The sequence below is a fragment of the Hemiscyllium ocellatum genome, chromosome 6 (genome assembly GCF_020745735.1).
Source record: "Hemiscyllium ocellatum isolate sHemOce1 chromosome 6, sHemOce1.pat.X.cur, whole genome shotgun sequence".
NCBI lineage: Eukaryota > Metazoa > Chordata > Chondrichthyes > Orectolobiformes > Hemiscylliidae > Hemiscyllium > Hemiscyllium ocellatum.
Genome location: NC_083406.1, coordinates 120,361,579 through 120,380,711, shown reverse-complemented (window position 1 = coordinate 120,380,711; position 19,133 = coordinate 120,361,579). Strand labels below are relative to the sequence as shown.

Below are 19,133 nucleotides of genomic sequence, written 5' to 3'. Positions count from 1 at the left end.
AGTAGACAAAGAATGGAATTTTTGACTGAGTGTATTAATCTCCATCAGTCAATCATCAATCACAACTTACATTTGTGTAGCTGTTTGGATGTACAGGACTTGAATCTTGCTGAAACAAAGACACATTTTATAGAACCACTCATCAGGAAATTTGCAAGAATATCAATTCAATGGAGAACCAATATTTGTACTGCACGCGAGGAGAGTGCTGGTTGTTTGGCTAACAAACGCTTTGGTGATTGGTAGATATGGTGTTGCCACAGAGGATACATCAATTAAGTTAACTGCCAGGTTTTGTTTAAATTTTAAACGAGGCAAGTTGACTCTGGTCTTGGCATTGTCCTGAGAAATGAACCAGCCAATGGCTGCCATTCATTTTGTTGATTGGAATAGGTGCACTGTGTATATGTAGTATTTCTATTTTGCAGACATAGGGCACATTGCTGCCTGCGGGAGGTTGCTCTGCATTGTGTTTTCCACACTATAACAGTGACTACACAATTACCAGAAAAGGCTTTGGGACCAATGTGAGATCATGAAAAGCCCTTTAGAATTCCAACCCTTTATTCATTCAAGAAGCTATGTCCATTCTGGACACCATCTTAAACAAATTGGATTGTTATCAGTTCCCGAGGCTACTCCAGATAGCATGGGAAATATGCATAAAATCTAAACTGTGTACATGTTGTAAAGAGGAAATGCAAAGCCTGCCAAAGTATTCTGCATCCCACAAATAGGCCTTGACCTCTGCTGAGACCTGATTTCAGATCCACCCCTGGCCACTGTGGAAGACTTTCCCAAATATTCTCAGGGGGACTTGAGACAGTCAACATCATGCTTGCTACAATGACTGTCTTCACCAGTGACAGGAAACCTGGCTACAGCCTTTAGTTATGTTGTGAAGAATCAATGATTGAAGAAAAGAATATAGGAGCAGGAGTAGGCCACTTGGCCCTTCAATGTGACCATGGCTGATCATCCAGCTCAGTCCCCTATTCCTGCTTTCTCCCCATATCCTTTGACCCTTTTTAGCTCTAAAAACAATCCCTTCTTGAAAGCATTCACTATTTTGACCTCAACTGCTTTCTGTGACAGAGAATTCCACAGGCTCCCCACTGTCTGTGTGAAAAACATTTCTCCCCATCTTTGTGCAAAATGGCCGACCCCATATCCTTTGATTCAGCCCCTGGGTTCTGGACCCCAGCCAGACAGACACCAAGTCCAAACAATAATCTGCCTGTCAGCCGGATGGGATAGTTTCCCCATTAATTGTCCACGGCAGTCAGTAAGTGTTTTGCTGAAACATGTTCAGCAGTTTGGGTTTGAGGTCATTGCCCCCCCCCCCCGATGGCCTCTTGGGCGGCATGGTGGCTTAGTGGTTAGCACTGTTGCCTCACAGCGCCCCGGACCGGGTTCAGTTCCCACCTCTGTGTGGAGTTTGCACATTCTCCCCGTGTTTGCGTAGGTTTCCTCCGGGTGCTCCGGTTTCCTCCCACAGTCCAAATATGTGCAGGTCAGGTGATTTGGCTACGCTAAATTGCCCATAGTGTTAGGTGCATTGATCTGGGTGGGTTGCTCTTTGGAGGGTCGGTGTGCACTTGTTGGGCCGAAGGGCCTGCTTCCATACTGTAGGGAATCTAATCTCATCTAAATAAATGTCAGGGATAGTGACAGTGTCATTGGTTCAGTAATCTAGCTGTCCTTCTCATTGCTATGGGGCCAAAGTTTCAATTCCCACCACAGCTGCTTGTGGAACATAAATTGAATGAAAAAAATCTGGAATTGAAAACTAATCTTGGTGGTGGTGACCATGAAACTGTCATCATGTGTTGTCCATCGACTCCCATTAGGAGTCCTCACCTGGTCTGGCCCCAGAGTAACTCCAGACACACAGCAACGTGCTTGACTCTTAACTGCCCTCTCAAATGGTCTGAGCAAACCGCTCAGATCAGGGGCAATGAGAGATGGGGAATAAATGCTGGGAGATGCCCACATCCCATGAAAGAATGAAGGAAAACCATTCGGCAGCAAGGTCGATGAGGGATGAACAAGAGTGTGAACCCATGCCATACTACACACTTCCAGCAGGAGAGTGGGTGTCCTATTCTGTTGTAACCATTCCATGAAGAAAGTCAAACATAACACTCAAGGTTATGAACCCAGTCCAGGAAAGTGGAATGAGTGTAGATTGTAGTGTATTTTGGCAGTACAGCCTTGATGGGCCGAAGGGCCTCTTCTACACCATATAAGTCTTTGAAAAGGGAGAGCCAGGGGAAATGGGAGCTCTTCCCTCAAAGCCTGTGGTAAGTTGGGACCTTGGAAGCCAAAGATTCAATAAAGGTACTCCTCATTCAGCTTTCTCATCTTTCCTGATTGTGAGTTGGCTGGACGGCTGGTTCATGACACAGACTGCGTGGGTTCAATTCCTGCACCGGCGGGGTCCCCTGCCTTCTCAAATTTGCCCCTTACCTGAGGGGTGGTGACCCTCAGGTTAAACTTACCACCAGTTCTTTCTCCTCCTCTCTCTCCCCTGAATGAGAGTTTGGAACAATGGTGACTTTATTCAGCGTCTGTAATTTTTTTTTGCTCAGAAGAAAATGTTTCTGGGGAAGATAGGTTGGTACAGAAAATTCAGATTTTGGTTTAATTTGATTTATTATTGTCACATCTACTGAGATACAGTGAAAAGTATTGCATGTGATACAGAAAAATCATGCTGTACATAAGTCCATCAGAATGCAGAATATAGTGTTACAGTGAGAGAGAGGCACAGTGAAAGATCAACTCTAATACATGACAGGTTGATTCCTAATTCTGATAACTCTGCATTGGAATGGAGTCACCTCAAACCCCAGGGATTGCCTAAGAAAACAAAGAAGGAAGAAATCAGAGGCTGACTCAAAACCTCAGGATTTATTGGAAAGAGGGGAAGGGGAGATAGGGCAGGGCTCCAAAAAGGGTCTGAGGCAATCCCCACCCACCTGACGAAAATTAGCTACACTGGCCATCCAAGGTACTGGCCCTGCTGCTGAGTCACACTTGTGAAATATAGGACAGGAGCTCCCCTTCTCACACTCTCCTCAAACAAGCAGACTTCTTCCAAGCTGGTCAGTCCCCTAATGGCCACCAAGCTTGGAAATACACCCATATGACAATGATTAATCAAATCAAAGGTGTTTCTTCCTCTGCCCTCTTGGCATAGCTGATCTCCAGTACCAAGCTCATTTTGAGAATCCTGTTCAGTTAACAGCTTAGGAAGGCCAACAGGTGTGGCCTGTCGCTGAGTGATGTTGGCAAAGTCATGATGTGGAGGTGCCGGTGTTGGACTGGAGTGGACAAAGTTAAAAACCACACAACATCAGGTTATAGTCCAACAGGTTTATGTGGAAGCACTAGCTTTCAGAGTGCTGCTCCTTCATCAGGTGGTTGTTTAATATTACATCCCATGGCACTGCAATCCTGTTGCTGTAAAGTCTGTGTCTTGTGATTCTGCTCCACAACCACCTGACGAAAGGGCAGCACTCCGAAAGCTAGTGCTTCCAAATAAACCTATTGGACTATAACCTGGTGTTGTGTGTGTTTTTTTTAACGATGTTGGCAAAGCAAGACACAGCCAGCAGCATAAGTGTTTGCACCCTTCACCCCAAAATAATCTTTTTCGACATCTACCCTGTTAAACCTGCCTAACAATCTTGTATGTTTCAGCAAGGTGGTTCCTCTATATGCCAGTGAGCACAGGCCCAACTTACTCACCCTCTTCTCATAAGGCAGACCCTCCGTACCTGGGATCAGCCAAGTGAACCTTCTCTGGATTGCCTCCAATTCCAGTATGCCTCGGGGGGCCAATTTGGCTGGATGGCTAGTTTGATGTGGCACCAACAGCGTTGATTCAATTCCTGCACCAGCTGAGGTTACCATCAACGACTCTCCTTCTCAACCTCTCGCCTGAGCTATGGTGACCATCGTGTTAAAGCAACTACCAGTTGTCTCTCTCTGTAATGAGGGAGCAACCCTATGGTCTAGTAAGACTGTGATGATTTTGCATCTTACCTCAGAGTAAGGCCCCAAAACTTCACAGTATTCCAGCTGTGATATGACTAATGCCTTGTATAGTTTTAGAAAAACCTCCCTATTTTATATTCCACTCCCTTTGAAATAAAGACCCATGTTCCATTCCCCTCCCTATTGCCTGCTGAACTTCTGTGATTCATGAATAAAGAATCCAAAATCCCTCCATTCCGTAGCGTCTAATTTCCGGTCTCATCCCTTGCCAAGACTTTCAGAACATGCCAGAGGATATTTCCATTAAGCTCAGGGCTATTCTGTGGATGGGTCTCCCAAATAACTTTGGAGACTAGTAACGGAGGCTTTCCTTATATGCGCCTGCATTCCTGGTTCAGTTGGCATAAATACAATATTGCCCTGCGTTAGACAAACTGACCATCTTCCTTTTCAAAGAATCACAGAATTATTGCAATGCAGAGGAGGCCATTTGGCCCATTGTGCCTGCACTGGCTCATTTTAAATGAGCATCATTACATCGTGCCACTTTCCTGCTCTATCCCGATACCCATGTTTCAATCCAAATAACCATCCAATGCTCCTCTTGAATGCCTCAATTGAACCTGCAAGATTTCCAGGTAGTGTAATACTGTCCCTAACTACTTGCTATGTGAAAAGATAAGTAGTTTTTCTCACACCACCGTTGCTTCATTCACACATCACTTTAAATCTATGCCCTTTCATTCTTGTTCCTTTTACAAGCAGGAACAGCTTCTCCCTAACTACTCTGTCCAACCCACTCATGACTTAATCCTCTACCAAATCTCATCTCGGCCACTTTCTCTCCAAGGAGAGCAGTCCAAACTTCTTCAATCTATCCTCATTACTGAGGTTTCTCGTTCTTGGAACCATTTTTATAAATCACTTCTTCAGAGATTCCCTACAGTGTGGAAACAGGCCCTTCGGACCAACAAGTCCACACTGACCCTCCGAAGAGTAGCCCACCCAGACCCACTCCCCTAACTTATTATCTGACATTTACCCTGACTAATGCACCCAACCTACACATTCCTGAACACTACAGGCAATTTAGCATGGCCAATTCACCCAACTTGAAAGTCTTTGGATTGTGGGAGGAAACCCACACAGACATGGGGAGAATGTGCAAACGTCACACAGACAGTCACCTGAGGTTGGAATTGAACCCAGGTTCCTGGTGCTGTGAGGTAACAGAACTAACCATTGAGCCACCGTGCCACCCTATAACCTTGACATACGTTGGAGTCAGGCAGCTTTCCAATGTGTTTACCCCTTTCCTGTGATGTGGTAACCAGACTTGTATCAAAAACAATGGCTTTGAACCACTTCCCAGTATGACAGTCAAAAGCTGAACTAAACAATAATAACAACTTGCATTTGAGTAGCACTTTTGATACAGTAAAATACCAAAGTTGCTTCACAGGAATGAACATCAAACACAACTTTTACACTGAGCTTCAAAAAGGAATTGCAGACATTAAAAACAAACCTTTTGCCAAGAAGAGGAGAGAGAAATAGCAAGGTCTGTGTAAGAGATTCCAGACCTTGGGGTCCAGGTAACTGAAGTCCTAGCTGCCAGTGGTGGAATAACTAAAACTGGGATTACTTGAGAGGCCAGAATTAGAGGAAGGTGGAAATATTGGAGGGTTGTTCGAGGTTTACAGAGATAGGAAGAGCGGGGGCTGTTGGAGGAGATTACAAAGCTAGAGAGGATTGAAAGGAACTAGTCATGGTAACAGAGAGGAAGAACAGTGTAAGAGGTAGAGATGTTTATAGAGAGAAGGAATTTTGTGTGGTTGGAGGATGTTACACCATTAGGGATGTTTATAAGGCTGGAAGAGATAATAGTGTTGCCAATTGTTGGAAAGACCCATCAGATTTGTTACTGTGAAATCTGCCACCCTTATCTGTTCTGGTCTATAGGTGACAGCAATGTGGTTGACCTTTGACTGCCCTCTGGGCAATTAGAGATGGGAAATAAATATTCACCTAGCCAGTGATGTCCTCATCCCGTGAATGAAGAGAAAAAAAAAAATCAAAGATCCTCAGACAGCACTTTCCAAAACCACAACCACTTCCATCTAAAAGGACAAGGGGCAGCAGATCAATAGGAATACCACCCCCTGTAAGTTCTCCTCCAAGCCCCTCTCCATCCTGACATGGAAATGTATCGCCGTTCCTTCAGTGTCACTGGGTCAAAATTTTTGAATTCCCTCCCTAAGGGCATTGTGGGTCAACCAACAGCACATGGACTGCAACGGTTCAAGAGGACAGCTCACCACCACCTTCTCAAGGGGCAACTATGGATGGGCAATAAATACTGGCAAGATTAGAGTAGTGCTGGTAAAGCATAGCAGGTCAGGCAGCATCCAAGGAGCAGGAAAGCCAATTTTCCTGCTCCTCGGATGCTGCCTGACCTGCTGTGTTTTTCCAGTGCTACTCTAATCTTGACTCTAATCTCCAGCATCTGCAGTAACCACTTTCATCTAATAAATACTGGCACACAGCCGTGCCCTCCCAGTGAATGAATAAATGAAGTCATTGATAAATCCAATAGGATGATCAACGAAAGAAAATCCCTTCCCTCAAAGAATGTGATATGGAGGAATCTGATTGGTATGGGAGTGTTTACAGGAAAGCTAGATGAGTATGAGAGGCAACGGATTCATGGTCAGAATTAGCTCTTAATTTTGGGTTTTTTTTATTGAGTTTAAATTTCAAATTAAATTTAAATTGAGTTTAAATATGATGGGATTCAAACCTGGTTCCATGGAACATTAGCTGAATCTCTGCATTAATAGTCCACCAATAGCATAGAGAGGCTCTCGCTTCCTGGTATTGCAATGCAATGTATCCTGCAGATGGCCGCTGCTGAGTGTTGGTGGTGAATAAACTGGATGTGATGTCAATATTTTTGTGACTGTGTTAAATTTTGTTGGACTATGTTCAGTGAGGCACTTAAAATTTCACGTTGCCTTTAATTGGACAGAATTAATGGAAGAGCTTGTGGAAGGAAAAACATTGAAAATGATAGCTAGTTTAAAGATAAATAGTGGACATTAGTCTGTTAGATTCTAGACAAAGAAGTGGAACTTCCAAAAGGGAAATAAGATTAATGTTAGCCAGATGGTTAACCACATTACAATCAACCAATAGCTGATTGCGATTCAGTTCCACACAGGACAATGACATTTACCCTCTCTCTAAAACAAATAGATTGGCATGCAATTGTCCTCCTACGCCAATTGGAAAGTAAAATGTCTCATCAGTAAATTGAATGTTGAATACCTGTCAGCCAAACAAGTCTTTTTCCCCATTTTCCATATTTTCAATCTGGACAAGAGAGATGTTCAAAATGACAAAGAGAAATTTGTCCCTGTGCTTTTTCTCTGGCTTTTCCTCAGTTGCTCTGCAACAATCTATCACTTGGGTTTGGTAGATGCGATGAGATTTCAGTTTGCCCTTCTTGACCCTGGATAATGCCTGTGAGTGGGATGCCATGAGAAACAACACAGTCGCCTCTTTGTAACACTACTGGGTTAGTAATCTGTCACATGGGCTCAAATCCCACCTCGTTTTGAATATCATGCCACATGAAGCGCTCATCCAAATACTTTTTATAGGTCATGAGGTTACTCTCCTCAACTACACTCCCAGGCAGTACATTCTCAATAAAAACCAAAAGAACTGCGGATTCTGTAAATCAGGAACAAAAACAGAAGGGCCTGGAGCATCTGTGAAGAGAAATCAAAGTTAACGTTTCAAGGCCCAAGGAAGGGTCAGCGGACCTGAAACATTAAGTCTGATTTCTCTTCACAGATGTTGCCAGACCTGCTGAGCTTTTCCAGCAACTTCTGCTACTGCATTCCAAATGGCCAAGTGAAAAATAATTTTCTTCAGTAACACTTCACCTTCCTGAATCTGTACCAATATCTTCCTTCTCTTGAGTGAAGACAGATGAGAAGTGCACATACAGATTTCCACCTTGATATCTAATGGACCCCAATCTTTTCCTGGTTAGTCTCTTCCTCTTGATATGCATTTATTTATTCACAGGATGAGGGTGTAACTGGCTAGGCCAGCACTTATTGCTGAACTCTGATAGCAGTGATAGCAGTTGAGAGTCAACCACATTGCTGAGGGTCTGGAGTCACATGAAGGCCAGACTAGGTAAGGATGTCAGTTTCCTTCCCTAAAGACATTAGTGAATGAGGTGGGTTTTTTTGACAATTACTAATGGATTCATGGTCATTATTAGACTCTTAATTCCAGATTTTTATTTAAGTGATATTCTACCATCATGTCAGGTTTCGAACATTACCTGGATCTCTAGATTAACAGCTGAAAATGTGTTGCTGGTTAAAGCACAGCAGGTTAGGCAGCATCCAAGGAACAGGAAATTCGACGTTTCGGGCCAGAGCCCTTCATCAGGATGAAGGGCTCTGGCCCGAAACGTCGAATTTCCTGTTCCTTGGATGCTGCCTAACCTGCTGTGCTTTAACCAGCAACACATTTTCAACTCTGATCTCCAGCATCTGCAGACCTCACTTTTTACTCTCTAGATTAACAGTCCACTGATAATACCACTAGGCCATTACCTCCCATTTCTCCCTGATTTTACATGCCAGTGCTTTACTCATGCCCCTTCTTTGCTTTCGAATTGCTTTCTTGAGCTCCCTACTTCACTTCCTGTACTCCTCTAGGGCCTCCATTGATTTGCTTGCTTTGTACAAATTTTATACCTCTCTTTTCCTGCTTAGCCGGTTCTGAATACTCCTGGATATCTAGGGTTCTCTGGGCTTGTTGCTCCTACATTTCACCCCAAAGAGAATATGTTAAGGCTAAACTCTCCCCAGTTGCATTTTATTACACCTTCCACTCTGCTGTAGAAATACCCATATATAGCTATTCCCAGTCTACTTTGGCCAAGATTCTGTCTTATTTTAATAAAATCTGCTTCTCCCGCACCCCCGCCATACAAAATTCTTTTTTTGCTGACCGTCCTTTTCCTTTTCTATTTGTGCCAGGTATGACTCCAACTAGTGGAGAGCTTTCCTCTGATTTCTAGTGATTCCAGTTTTGCCAGGGCACCTTGATTATAGCCTGGATGCTAAGGGCTGTCACTCTCGCCTCACCTCTGGAATTCAGCTCTGGTGACCATGTTCGGACTGACATTGCAATGCGATCAGGAGCCGAATTGCCCTGGACCTAAACTGAGCTCCGTTCCTTTGCTGGAACTTTAGAATTTGCAGGAATTTTGCAGATTGCCAGGTAAATGTTAGTGAGATAGCTGCACAGAAACATACTGGCAAAGACCACGGCAAGTTCTGGAGCACTGAATTATTGTTGGAATGTTGTCAGGGCACGCTGACCTTGCAGTATCCAATGTCTTGATGTCACGTGGAGCGAATGGAATTGGTTGAAGACTGATATTTGTGATGCTGGGGGAGTGCGAAATGGATCATCCACTCAGTACTTCTGGTTGAAGATTGTTGCGAAAGCTTCAGCCTTAACTTTCTGCACTCGTGACCTGGGTCCCCCATCGTTGAGGATGGGGATATGTGTGGAGCATCCTCCTTCAGTGAGTTGTTTAATAGTCCACCACCATTCACGACTGGACTGCAGAATTTAGATCTGGTCTGTTGGTTGTGGGATCATTAGCCTTATCTCTTGTCCTATTTAGTGTTTTCACCAGGATGGCACCTCATATGCTGGTGCTGCTCCTGTAATGGCCTCCTGGACTTGGGTCCCCAACTTGATAAGAGGCTCCTGATACTCTCTGAGCCACAGCTTTCCAATGAGCTCCTCTCCTTCCCCATTGTCATGACCATAGTTTATTTTTAAGCATTTGTCCAATTTCCTCAGAGACTTTCCATCTTGCTGGACTGTTTCAAATTATAGACTCATTAAATATAAAATAAACATTCGTTATCATACATACTGAGTAAAGGAGAAATATCCTGAAGTTTCCATTTGTCAAAAGATTGCAAACTCGTGAATCAGTGTCATACAAACACAAAGAATGCTGGAGAAATTCAGCAGCTCCGGCAGTATCTATGGAGAGAGAAACAAAGTTAATGTTTCAAGTCTAGTGACCCTTCTTCAGAACTGCTTGTGAATCAGTCTGATTGTCTGAGAGTGAAGGGGACTATATTCTCAAAGTGCATCTTCCATAATTTGGTTTATAAATAGCAGCACAGTGCTCAGTGATAGCATGTCAACACAAAACCCGTTTCTTAGGGCAGTTTCTTGGTTATTCATGCAATGCCATTTCTGCTGCGGACTAGTGCTCATAGTGAGGAGTAACTTGTGTGTTTTTGTGTGTGTGTGTGTGTGTGTGTGTGTGTGTGTGTGTGTGTGTTTGTGTGTGTGTTTCTTCGTGTGCATCTGTGTGTGCATGTGTTTGTTAGTGTGCAGGTGTGTGTGGCAGATCATTGAACAAGCAACCTGTGAAAGGAATATTAACCAAAGGGAGGAAATCTTCATGTAAACCCATCACATTAATTGCAGATAAAAGAGTTGTTCAAATCTAAGAAAAGATTAATGCATTTTTATTTAGTCATGGCTAGTCAAGCACTTATTGTCCATCTTTGGTTGCTCTGGTGGATGATGCACAGGCTTTGGGGAGTCAGGAGGTGAGTTACTGACTGCAGGATTCCTTGCCTCTGACCTACTCCTGTACACAGCATTTATATGGCTAGTCCAGTTCAGTTTCTGATCAATAGTAACTCACAGGAGTTTAACAGAGTGGAATTCAGTCATGGTAGCACCACTGGATGTCAAAGGGTGGTGGTTAGATTCTGTCTTGTTGGAGATGGTCATTGTGTGGCATTTTTGTGGTGTTAATATTACTGTCTAATCTTGACTTGATTGAACTATTTAATTCCAAATTACACAAACTCTTTCACTACCAGACGAGGATTGATATGAATTGTCAAAAATATGTACAAGAATGATCCTGGGGATTAAGGGTTTGTTTTATGAGGAGCAGTTGAGGAGTCTAGTTCAGTACTCAGTGTAGTTTCGAAGCATGAGGCCTGGGTAGAGTGGACGTGGAGAAGGTGTTTCCACTAGTAGGAGAGTACAGGACCCAAGGGCACACGTCAGAGTGAAAGGATGACCCTTTAGAACTGAGATGAGGAGGAATTTCTTCAGCCAGAGGTAAATCTGTGGAACTCGTTACCACAAAGGGTTGTGGAGGCCAAGTCATTGAGTTTATCTAAGACCGAGGTAGGTTCTTGAGAGCAAGGGTTAGGGAAGCAGGCAGTAGAATGGAGTTGAAAAAACGTATCAGCTATGATCGAATGGCAGAGACCATGGAATCTTCAACTATTACACTTATCTTTATTGCTCAGTCCTTTGAGTGTTGAAGTTGGGAAATCAAGTTGAGGTTGTACAGGACATTGGTAAGGCCTCTCCTGTAATACTGAGTCCAGCTCCGGTCGCCCAGTTATAGGAAGGATTTTATTAAGCTGATGAGGATTCAGAAGAGAATTACCAGGATGTTGCCGGGTATGGAACGTTTGATGTAAGATTAGATTAGATTAGATTACTTAGATTACTTACAGTGTGGAAACAGGCCCTTCGGCCCAACAAGTCCACACCGACCCGCCGAAGCGCAACCCACCCATACCCCTACATTTACCCCTTACCTAACACTACGGGCAATTTAGCATAGCCAATTCACCTGACCCGCACATCTTTGTGACTGTGGGAGGAAACCGGAGCACCCGGAGGAAACCCACGCAGACACGGGGAGAACGTGCAAACTCCACACAGTCAGTCGCCTGAGTCGGGAATTGAACCCGGGTCTCAGGCGCTGTGAGGCAGCAGTGCTAACCACTGTGCCACCGTGCCGCCCACAAAGTTATTATAAAAGGCTGGATAGGTTGGGGATTCTTTCACTGGAGCATGGGAGGTTGAGACGTGACCGAATAGAAGTTCATAAAATAATGAGAGGTATGCAGAGTCAATGATAGTTGTCTTATCCCGAGGATGGGGGGGGGTTTCAAGGCAAAAAGGGTACATTTTTAAGGTGAGAGGAGAGAGATTTAAAAAAGACATGAGGGGCAAGTGGGTGGTTCTCGTGTGAATGAACTTCCTGAGGAAGTGATGGATTTGTGTACAATAACAACATTTAAAAGACATTTGGATGGACACAGGAATAGGAAAGGTTGTGATTCAGGTTGTAAGTTTGCTCACTGAGCTGGTAGATTTGTTCTCAGACGTTTCTTCACCATGCTAGGTAACATCAGTAGTGAGCCTCTGGTGAAGCGCTAGTGTTCTGTCCCACTTTCAATTTATGTGTCTTGGTCTGTTAAGGTGGGTGATATTATTTCCGGTTCTTTTTCTGAGGTTGGTAAATGGTGTCTCAATCAATGTGTTTTTTGATGAAGTACTGGTTTGAATGTCAGGCCTCTAGGAATTCCCGTGCGTGTCTCTGTTTAGCTCGTCCTGGGTTGGATAAGTTGTCCCAATCAAAGTGGTGTCCTTCTTCATCTGTATGAAAGGATACTAGTGATAGTTGGTTATGTCTTTTGGTGGTTAGTTGGTGCTTGTGTATCCTGGTGACTAGTTTCCTGCCTGTCTGTCTGATGTATTGTTTGTTGCAGTCCTTGCAGGGTATTTTGTAAATGAGATTCGTTTTGCTGGTTGCTGGTACAGGGTCCTTTAAGTTCATCAGTAGCTGTTTCAGTATGTTGGTCGGTTTGTGGGCTACCATGACGGTAAGGGGTCAGAGTAGTCTCGCAGTCGTCTCTGAGATGTCTTTGATGTATCTGAGTGTGGCTAGAGTTTCTGGGCATGTTGTATCTACTTGTTTGGGTTTTTTGGTTAAGAATCAGTGGACTGTGTTTATCGGGGTACCCGGTTGTTCTTGAATAAGGTGTACAGGTATTTTTCTTCTAGTGCTCATAGTTTCTGGATGGTGCAGTTTGTTGTGTTCCATTTAAATAATGTCCAGACACAGCACCATTTGTGAGTATTGGGGTGATTGCTTCTGTAGTTGAGTATCTGGTCTGTGTATGTTGCTCTCCTGTAGACACATGTCTGCAGTTCTCCATTGACTGTTTGTTCCACTGTGATGTCTAGGAAGGGGAGTATGTTGTTCTCTTCCTTTTTGGTGAACTTTATGTCAGTAAGGATGATGACAATGATATTGCAGGTTTCTTCTAATTTGTTTTGTTTCATGATGTCAAAGGTGTCATCCACACAGTGGACCCAAAGTTTGGGTTGGATCGTGGGGAGGGCTGTTTGTTCTAGTCACTGCATCACTCTTTCTACTCATAATCCTGATATCGATGATCCCATAGGCATCCCATTGATTTGTTTGTAGGTTTTGTTGTTGAAGGTGAAATGGGTAGTGTTTGGAGGGATATGGACCAGTACCAGACAGGTGGGATTAGTTTAGTTTGGAATTATGTTCAATATGGACTGGTTGGACCAAAGTTGTTTCCATGCAGTATGACTCTCTGACTATGACTCTATCTATTGCTTCCTAGAAAAGAATACAAGCCACTGCCTATATGCCTTCTCCTGATCTACCTCCAATTTTATAGGGATGGTGGAAAGGTTGGCTGTTTATTGTCCTTGGCCTATTGAGGACCTTAGATCAGGATACTGATGTGCCTGAACCCATTATCTTCTTCTACATTTCTTGCACCAGGGGAATACCCAAGCCAGGCAGGTAGCTCAGGGGTTTCTAGTGGATATTAAGAGGGGGAGTTTCTTCGGAAGCATTGTCCCAGAGAAGGATATTTAATTGCCCAGCTGATCCAATTCTGGGAGTGTAGCAGTGGCTGCTTCAACTGAGGCTTTCAAACGGGCATTGGATTATTTTAGATTTAGATTACTTACAGTGTGGAAACCGGCCCTTCGGCCCAACAAATCCACACTGACCCGCCGAAGCGCAACCCACCCATACCCCTACATTTACCCCTTTACCTAACACTACAGACAATTTAGCATGGCCAATCCACCTGACCGGCACATCTTTGGACTGTGGTAGGAAACCGGAGCACCCGGAGGAAACCCACGCAGACACGGGGAGAATGTACAAACTCCACACAGTCAGTCGCCTGAGTCAGGAATTGAACCCGGGTCTCTAGTACTGTGATGCAGCAATGCTAACCACTGTGCCACCGTGCCGCCCATTAGCACAGGGAAGAATTGTAGGGCTTCAGATGAATTGGTCTTGCAATGAGGCAGCAGAGACGAGATGGGCCAAATGGCTTCCTTCTATGTTGTAAAGTTTTCATAGTTGTGTACGGTTTTATCATCAGGAAATGGAGTTGACTAGTTAACACCAGCACTGATGTGTTTAGACTGGGATTTGCACAATGTAATAACTCAGACCCTCCAACCCTGGCAACATCTTCATAAATCCTTTCTGCACCCTTTCAGGTTTCCTACAGCAGGGAGACCAGAACTGAATACCGTCTTCACCAATGTTCTGTACAGCTGCAACATGACATCCAAACTGCTGTATGCAATGCACTGACCAATACAGGCAAGCATGCCAAATTCCTCCTTCACCACCTTGTTTACCTGTAACTCCACTTTCAAGGAACTATGCACCTGCACCCTTCTGTCTCTTTGTTCAGCAACCCTCCCCAGGGTACTCCCGTTAACTGTATAAGTTCTGCTCTGGTTTATCTTTCCAAAATGCAACACCTCACACAAAACTATGGGAAGAGGCTGAATAGTCTAGCCTTTTTCTCTGCAGCATTGGAGGCCGAGGGGTGACCTTATAGAGGTTTATAACATCATGAGGGGCACGGAGAGGGTGAATAACCAAGGCCTTTTCCCCAGGGTAGGGGAGTCCAAAAATAGAGGGCAAAAATTTAAGGTGAGGGGAGTAAAATTTAAGAGGTTTTCATGCAGAGGGTGGTATGTGTATGGAATGAGGTGCCAGAGGAAGTAGTGGACGCTGGTACAATTATAGCATTTAATAGGCATCTGGGTGGGTATATGAATGGAAAGGGTATAGAGGGATATGGGGCAAAAGCTGGCGAATGGAAGTAGTTAAGATTGGGATATCTGGTCGGAGCAGATGAGTTAGACTGAAGGGTCTGTTTCTGTGCTGTATAAATCTCTGATTTCAGTACCCTGAGTGATCATTGGGGTTTCATCAAGCATCAGGTGTACTTTGTCTCTGGGGATGATGGATGAATGGGATAAGGAATCAAGACGGGTAATTGGGGTTGAGGCAAAGATTGACCATTATCTAACCAAACGGAGTAACAGGCCCAAGAGGCTGAATGGCCTCTTCCTGTTCTGATGCTTCCTATTCAGATTTCACTTTTTGTTTGAACAGGGCCGAGTGAGAGGAATAAAAGTTGAAGCGTTCGGGAGACGGGAACATGAATGATTCCACCTCTGGCCCTCCGAGCAAAGGCTGCACATACCAAGAGAAGTTCAAGAACATTCTACTGCCTGTCACGTACACGGTGGTGCTGGTCCTTGGCCTGATCCTAAACCTGACAGTCATCATTCAGATCCGGCTCTCCCCGAAGCCTCTGACCAGGAATGCCATTTACATGGTCAACTTGGCCATGGCGGACATCCTGTACGTCTGCTCCCTGCCGCTCCTGATCTACAACTACATTCACATGGACTACTGGCCCTTCGGTGAGATGCTGTGCAAGGCCACCCGCTTCCTCTTCTACGCCAACCTTCATGGGAGCATTCTCTTCCTCACCTGCATCAGCTTGCAACGGTACATTGGCATCTGCCACCCGCTGAGTACCTGGCACAAGAAACGGGGCCCCAAGTTTGCATGGGCAGTCTGCGGCCTGGTTTGGACCTTTGTGTTGGCAGAGTGTGCTCCCATCTGGAAATTTGCTTCCACCGGGATCCAGCGCAACAGGACCGTGTGTTACGACCTGAGCAGCCCTGAACAGTCCCTTTATTACTTCCCGTACGGCATCGCCCTGACGGTGGTGGGCTTTGCCTTCCCATTTGCTGGACTGTTGGCGTGCTACTGCGCCATGGCGATGGAGCTGTCTAAACCTAACCAGGCACTGGGCCACGCCATCCAGCGCAAAAAGAGCAAGGCCCTACGGATGATTGTCATCGTGGCCGTGGTCTTTATCATTAGCTTCTTGCCCTTCCACCTGACCAAGACTGCCTATCTCATCGTCCGCGCTCAGAGCTCCATTGCCTGCTTAACGCTTCAAGGCTTCGCCCGGGCCTACAAGGCCACGAGACCCCTGGCGAGCATGAACAGCGTCATGGACCCCATCCTCTTCTACTTCACCCACGAGAAGCTGAGGCAGAGCACGCGATTGCTGCTGCAGAGGGTCAACACCAACCTGAAGGCGAGGGTATGCAGGAGTGTCGAGACCTGACCTTGCTCACCTTCACCCAGCTACGTCAGCCAGCTTGGGTGGAGGCTTGCACAGGGTAGTCTGAATGCACTGGACCAAGTGATGGCCTCCCACCTGACTGCATGGCATGATTCAGGGGGATGGGGTGGGGTTGACATGGACGGCGGGTGGCCTGCATGAGCCGTGTTTGTGAATCTGGAGAACAAGCAACATCTGACACAGCGTGTCAGCACCCGAGGCTGGAATGCTGGAGTTAGAGTGATGGCCAAGGATAAGCAACTGCATTGATAATGCACTGACGCACATGCTTTAACCCAACCAAAATTGCATCCCTCATTTCCAAAAAACTAAAATACAAAGACTGCTTTAACAAGGGGGGATTGCAAGTATTTGATTGCAAGAATTGATTCATTTCTAAGCATGGACTTCGGAGTTCAGAGTCATCCCAATTCTGAGCCTTTTGATTTTTGGGTATCTTTGACAGTGTTGCCAATCTTTCATCTCTTCACTTAAAGTATGGTAACTTCTTGGGTTACGTATCAGAGATATCACCACTGTTTACTATCTCCATCACTTTAGACTCTACCTCAGCTCATCTGCTACTGAAACCTGAGATCATGCATTTGCTGCATTTGGACTTGACCATTTCAGTGCACTCCTGGTTGGTCTCATAGACTCTACCCTCTGTAACCCGGAGACCATCCAAACCTCTACCTGAGTCCTAAGTCACAGCAATTCCCTTTCCCCTGTCCTCCTTACATGTGCCAACTGACATTGACTTGAAGTCAATGAACATTTTGATTTTGAAATTCTTGTTTTCAGGCCTCTCTGTAGTCTCACTCAGTTTCATATCCGTCTGGGTACTCTGTGTAGTTCTGATCACTGCACTATAGTAGGATGTGATTGCACTGGAGGGTTTGCAGAAGATATTCACCAAGATGCAGCCTGCGATGGAGCATTTAACCTGGGATGAGAAAGACTCAATAAGCTTGGGATGTTTTCTTTGGAAGAGGAGTTTGAGGGGCATCCTGATTGAGGTGTGTAAGATTATGAGGGGCATGGACAGGGCAGATGAGAAGCAATAAAGCAAAACTTGCTGGAGGAACTCAGCAGGTCTTGCAGCACCTGTAAAGACAGAAAGCAGAATTAACGTTTCGAATCTGGTGCCCCTTCTTCAGAACTGTTGGTACAGAAAGCAACTGCTCCCTTTAGTTGAAAGATCGATAAATAATTTTGTGGCGAAGGGCAAGAGGTTTAGAGGGTATTTGAGGAAATGTTTCCTCATCCAGAGGGTGGTGGGCATCAGGAATGCACTACCTGGGAGGGTAGCTGGGGACAGTAACCACAGAGCTTTTAAAAAAGTGCATGGATGAGCACTTGAAATGCCATAAGTGTGGGAAAGTGAGACCAGTAATAGGTTGAATGTTGCTTTGTTAGTGCAGACTCGTATGATTCTATGTTCTCTGCACTCCTCCAGTTCTGCCCTTTTAAAGCATCCCTGATTTTAATCACTCTATCATGAAGGATCAGAGCCTCAGTTGCTTAGGTCCCAAGCTCTGTCAGTTCCACCACCAATCTACTGCTTGTCAGCCTCCCTTTTTATCCTTGTAACCGTGATGTGGAGGTGCTGGTGTTGGACTGGGCTGGACAAATTCTGAAGTCACATGAACCCATGTTATAATCCAACAGGTTTATTTGAAATCACAAGCTTTCGGAGCACTGCCCCTTCATGAGGTGAAGATGTCATCTGATGAAGCAGCGGTGCTTTGAAAACCTGTGATTTCAAATAAACATGTTGGACTATAACCTGGAGTCATGTGATTTTGAACTTTATTCTTGTAAAACACTGCTATAAGATTCCAACTCCTTTAAGCTAACCTTGAATCACCTGACCTAACATCTCCTACAGTAGCTCTGTGTTATATTTGGCAAACAAACACTCCTGTGAAACTATTTGGGATCTTTTCATTGCGTTAAAGTTACCAGATTAATATAATTTGTTGGAAAATTTACAGATACTTTAAATATCAATGTGAATTCAGCTGCCAAGTTTGCAGATGCCACTTAACCTCACATACAAATTGGTTGTTTTTTTTAAACCTCTAGAAGCTCCTGAACTTTCTTATTATGATTTTTAGGGCTGAATTATTTTGCATTATAAAAGCTAGGTAAGCAGCAAAGGCTGCTTGAAGTCTGAAACGTGCACAGAGAAAGCTAGAGGAACTCAGCAGATCTGTGGAGAGAGAAACAAAGTTAACTTCTTGAGTATGGAACAGTTCTGAAATGGAGTCCTCAGCCCTAAAACATTAACTCTGTTTCTCTCTTCACAGATACTGGCAAACCTACTGAGATTCTCCAGCATTGCCTGTGTTAGTTTCAGATTTGTAGCGCCTACAGTATTTTGCTCAAGAGCTTTCAAGGGAAGCTTGATGAGGATTGAGGGAGGAAGTAACAGGAAGGCATGGTGGTTGGATTAAATGGAGAAGGAATGAGAGCAGGCTAATATGAGCCAAATGGCCTATTTCTGCACTGAGAGTACTTCGTAAAGGGAATTGTCCAGGATTCTCCCAGTCCCTGGAAAATTAGGAGACGTGACTTACATTGACATTGCGTTTTATTAGCTGAGAGAATTCTACTGTAATGCAAATAGGGAGGTGAAATATTCCTGAATTTGCATATTTTATTTTAATTTAATTTATTTTTTTCATGGGTTGTGGATGTTTGTTATCCATTCCTAATCACCTTGAACTGAATGGATATTCGCCA

General features: G+C 44.5%; 1 protein-coding gene across 2 annotated transcripts in view; it reads left to right on the top strand.

Moving 5' to 3' along the window:
- The window catches only part of LOC132816563 (P2Y purinoceptor 3), a 60,551-nt gene extending 42,122 nt beyond the window's left edge, over positions 1–18,429 (top strand). For both annotated transcript variants that reach the window (XM_060826327.1, XM_060826326.1), the window contains exon 2: positions 15,356–18,429. In XM_060826327.1, coding sequence (XP_060682310.1) covers positions 15,402–16,388 — 987 coding nt within the window. In that variant the 5' untranslated portion in view covers positions 15,356–15,401 and the 3' untranslated portion in view covers positions 16,389–18,429. The remainder of the gene's footprint in view (positions 1–15,355) is intronic.
- Positions 18,430–19,133: the final 704 nt, after the last annotated feature.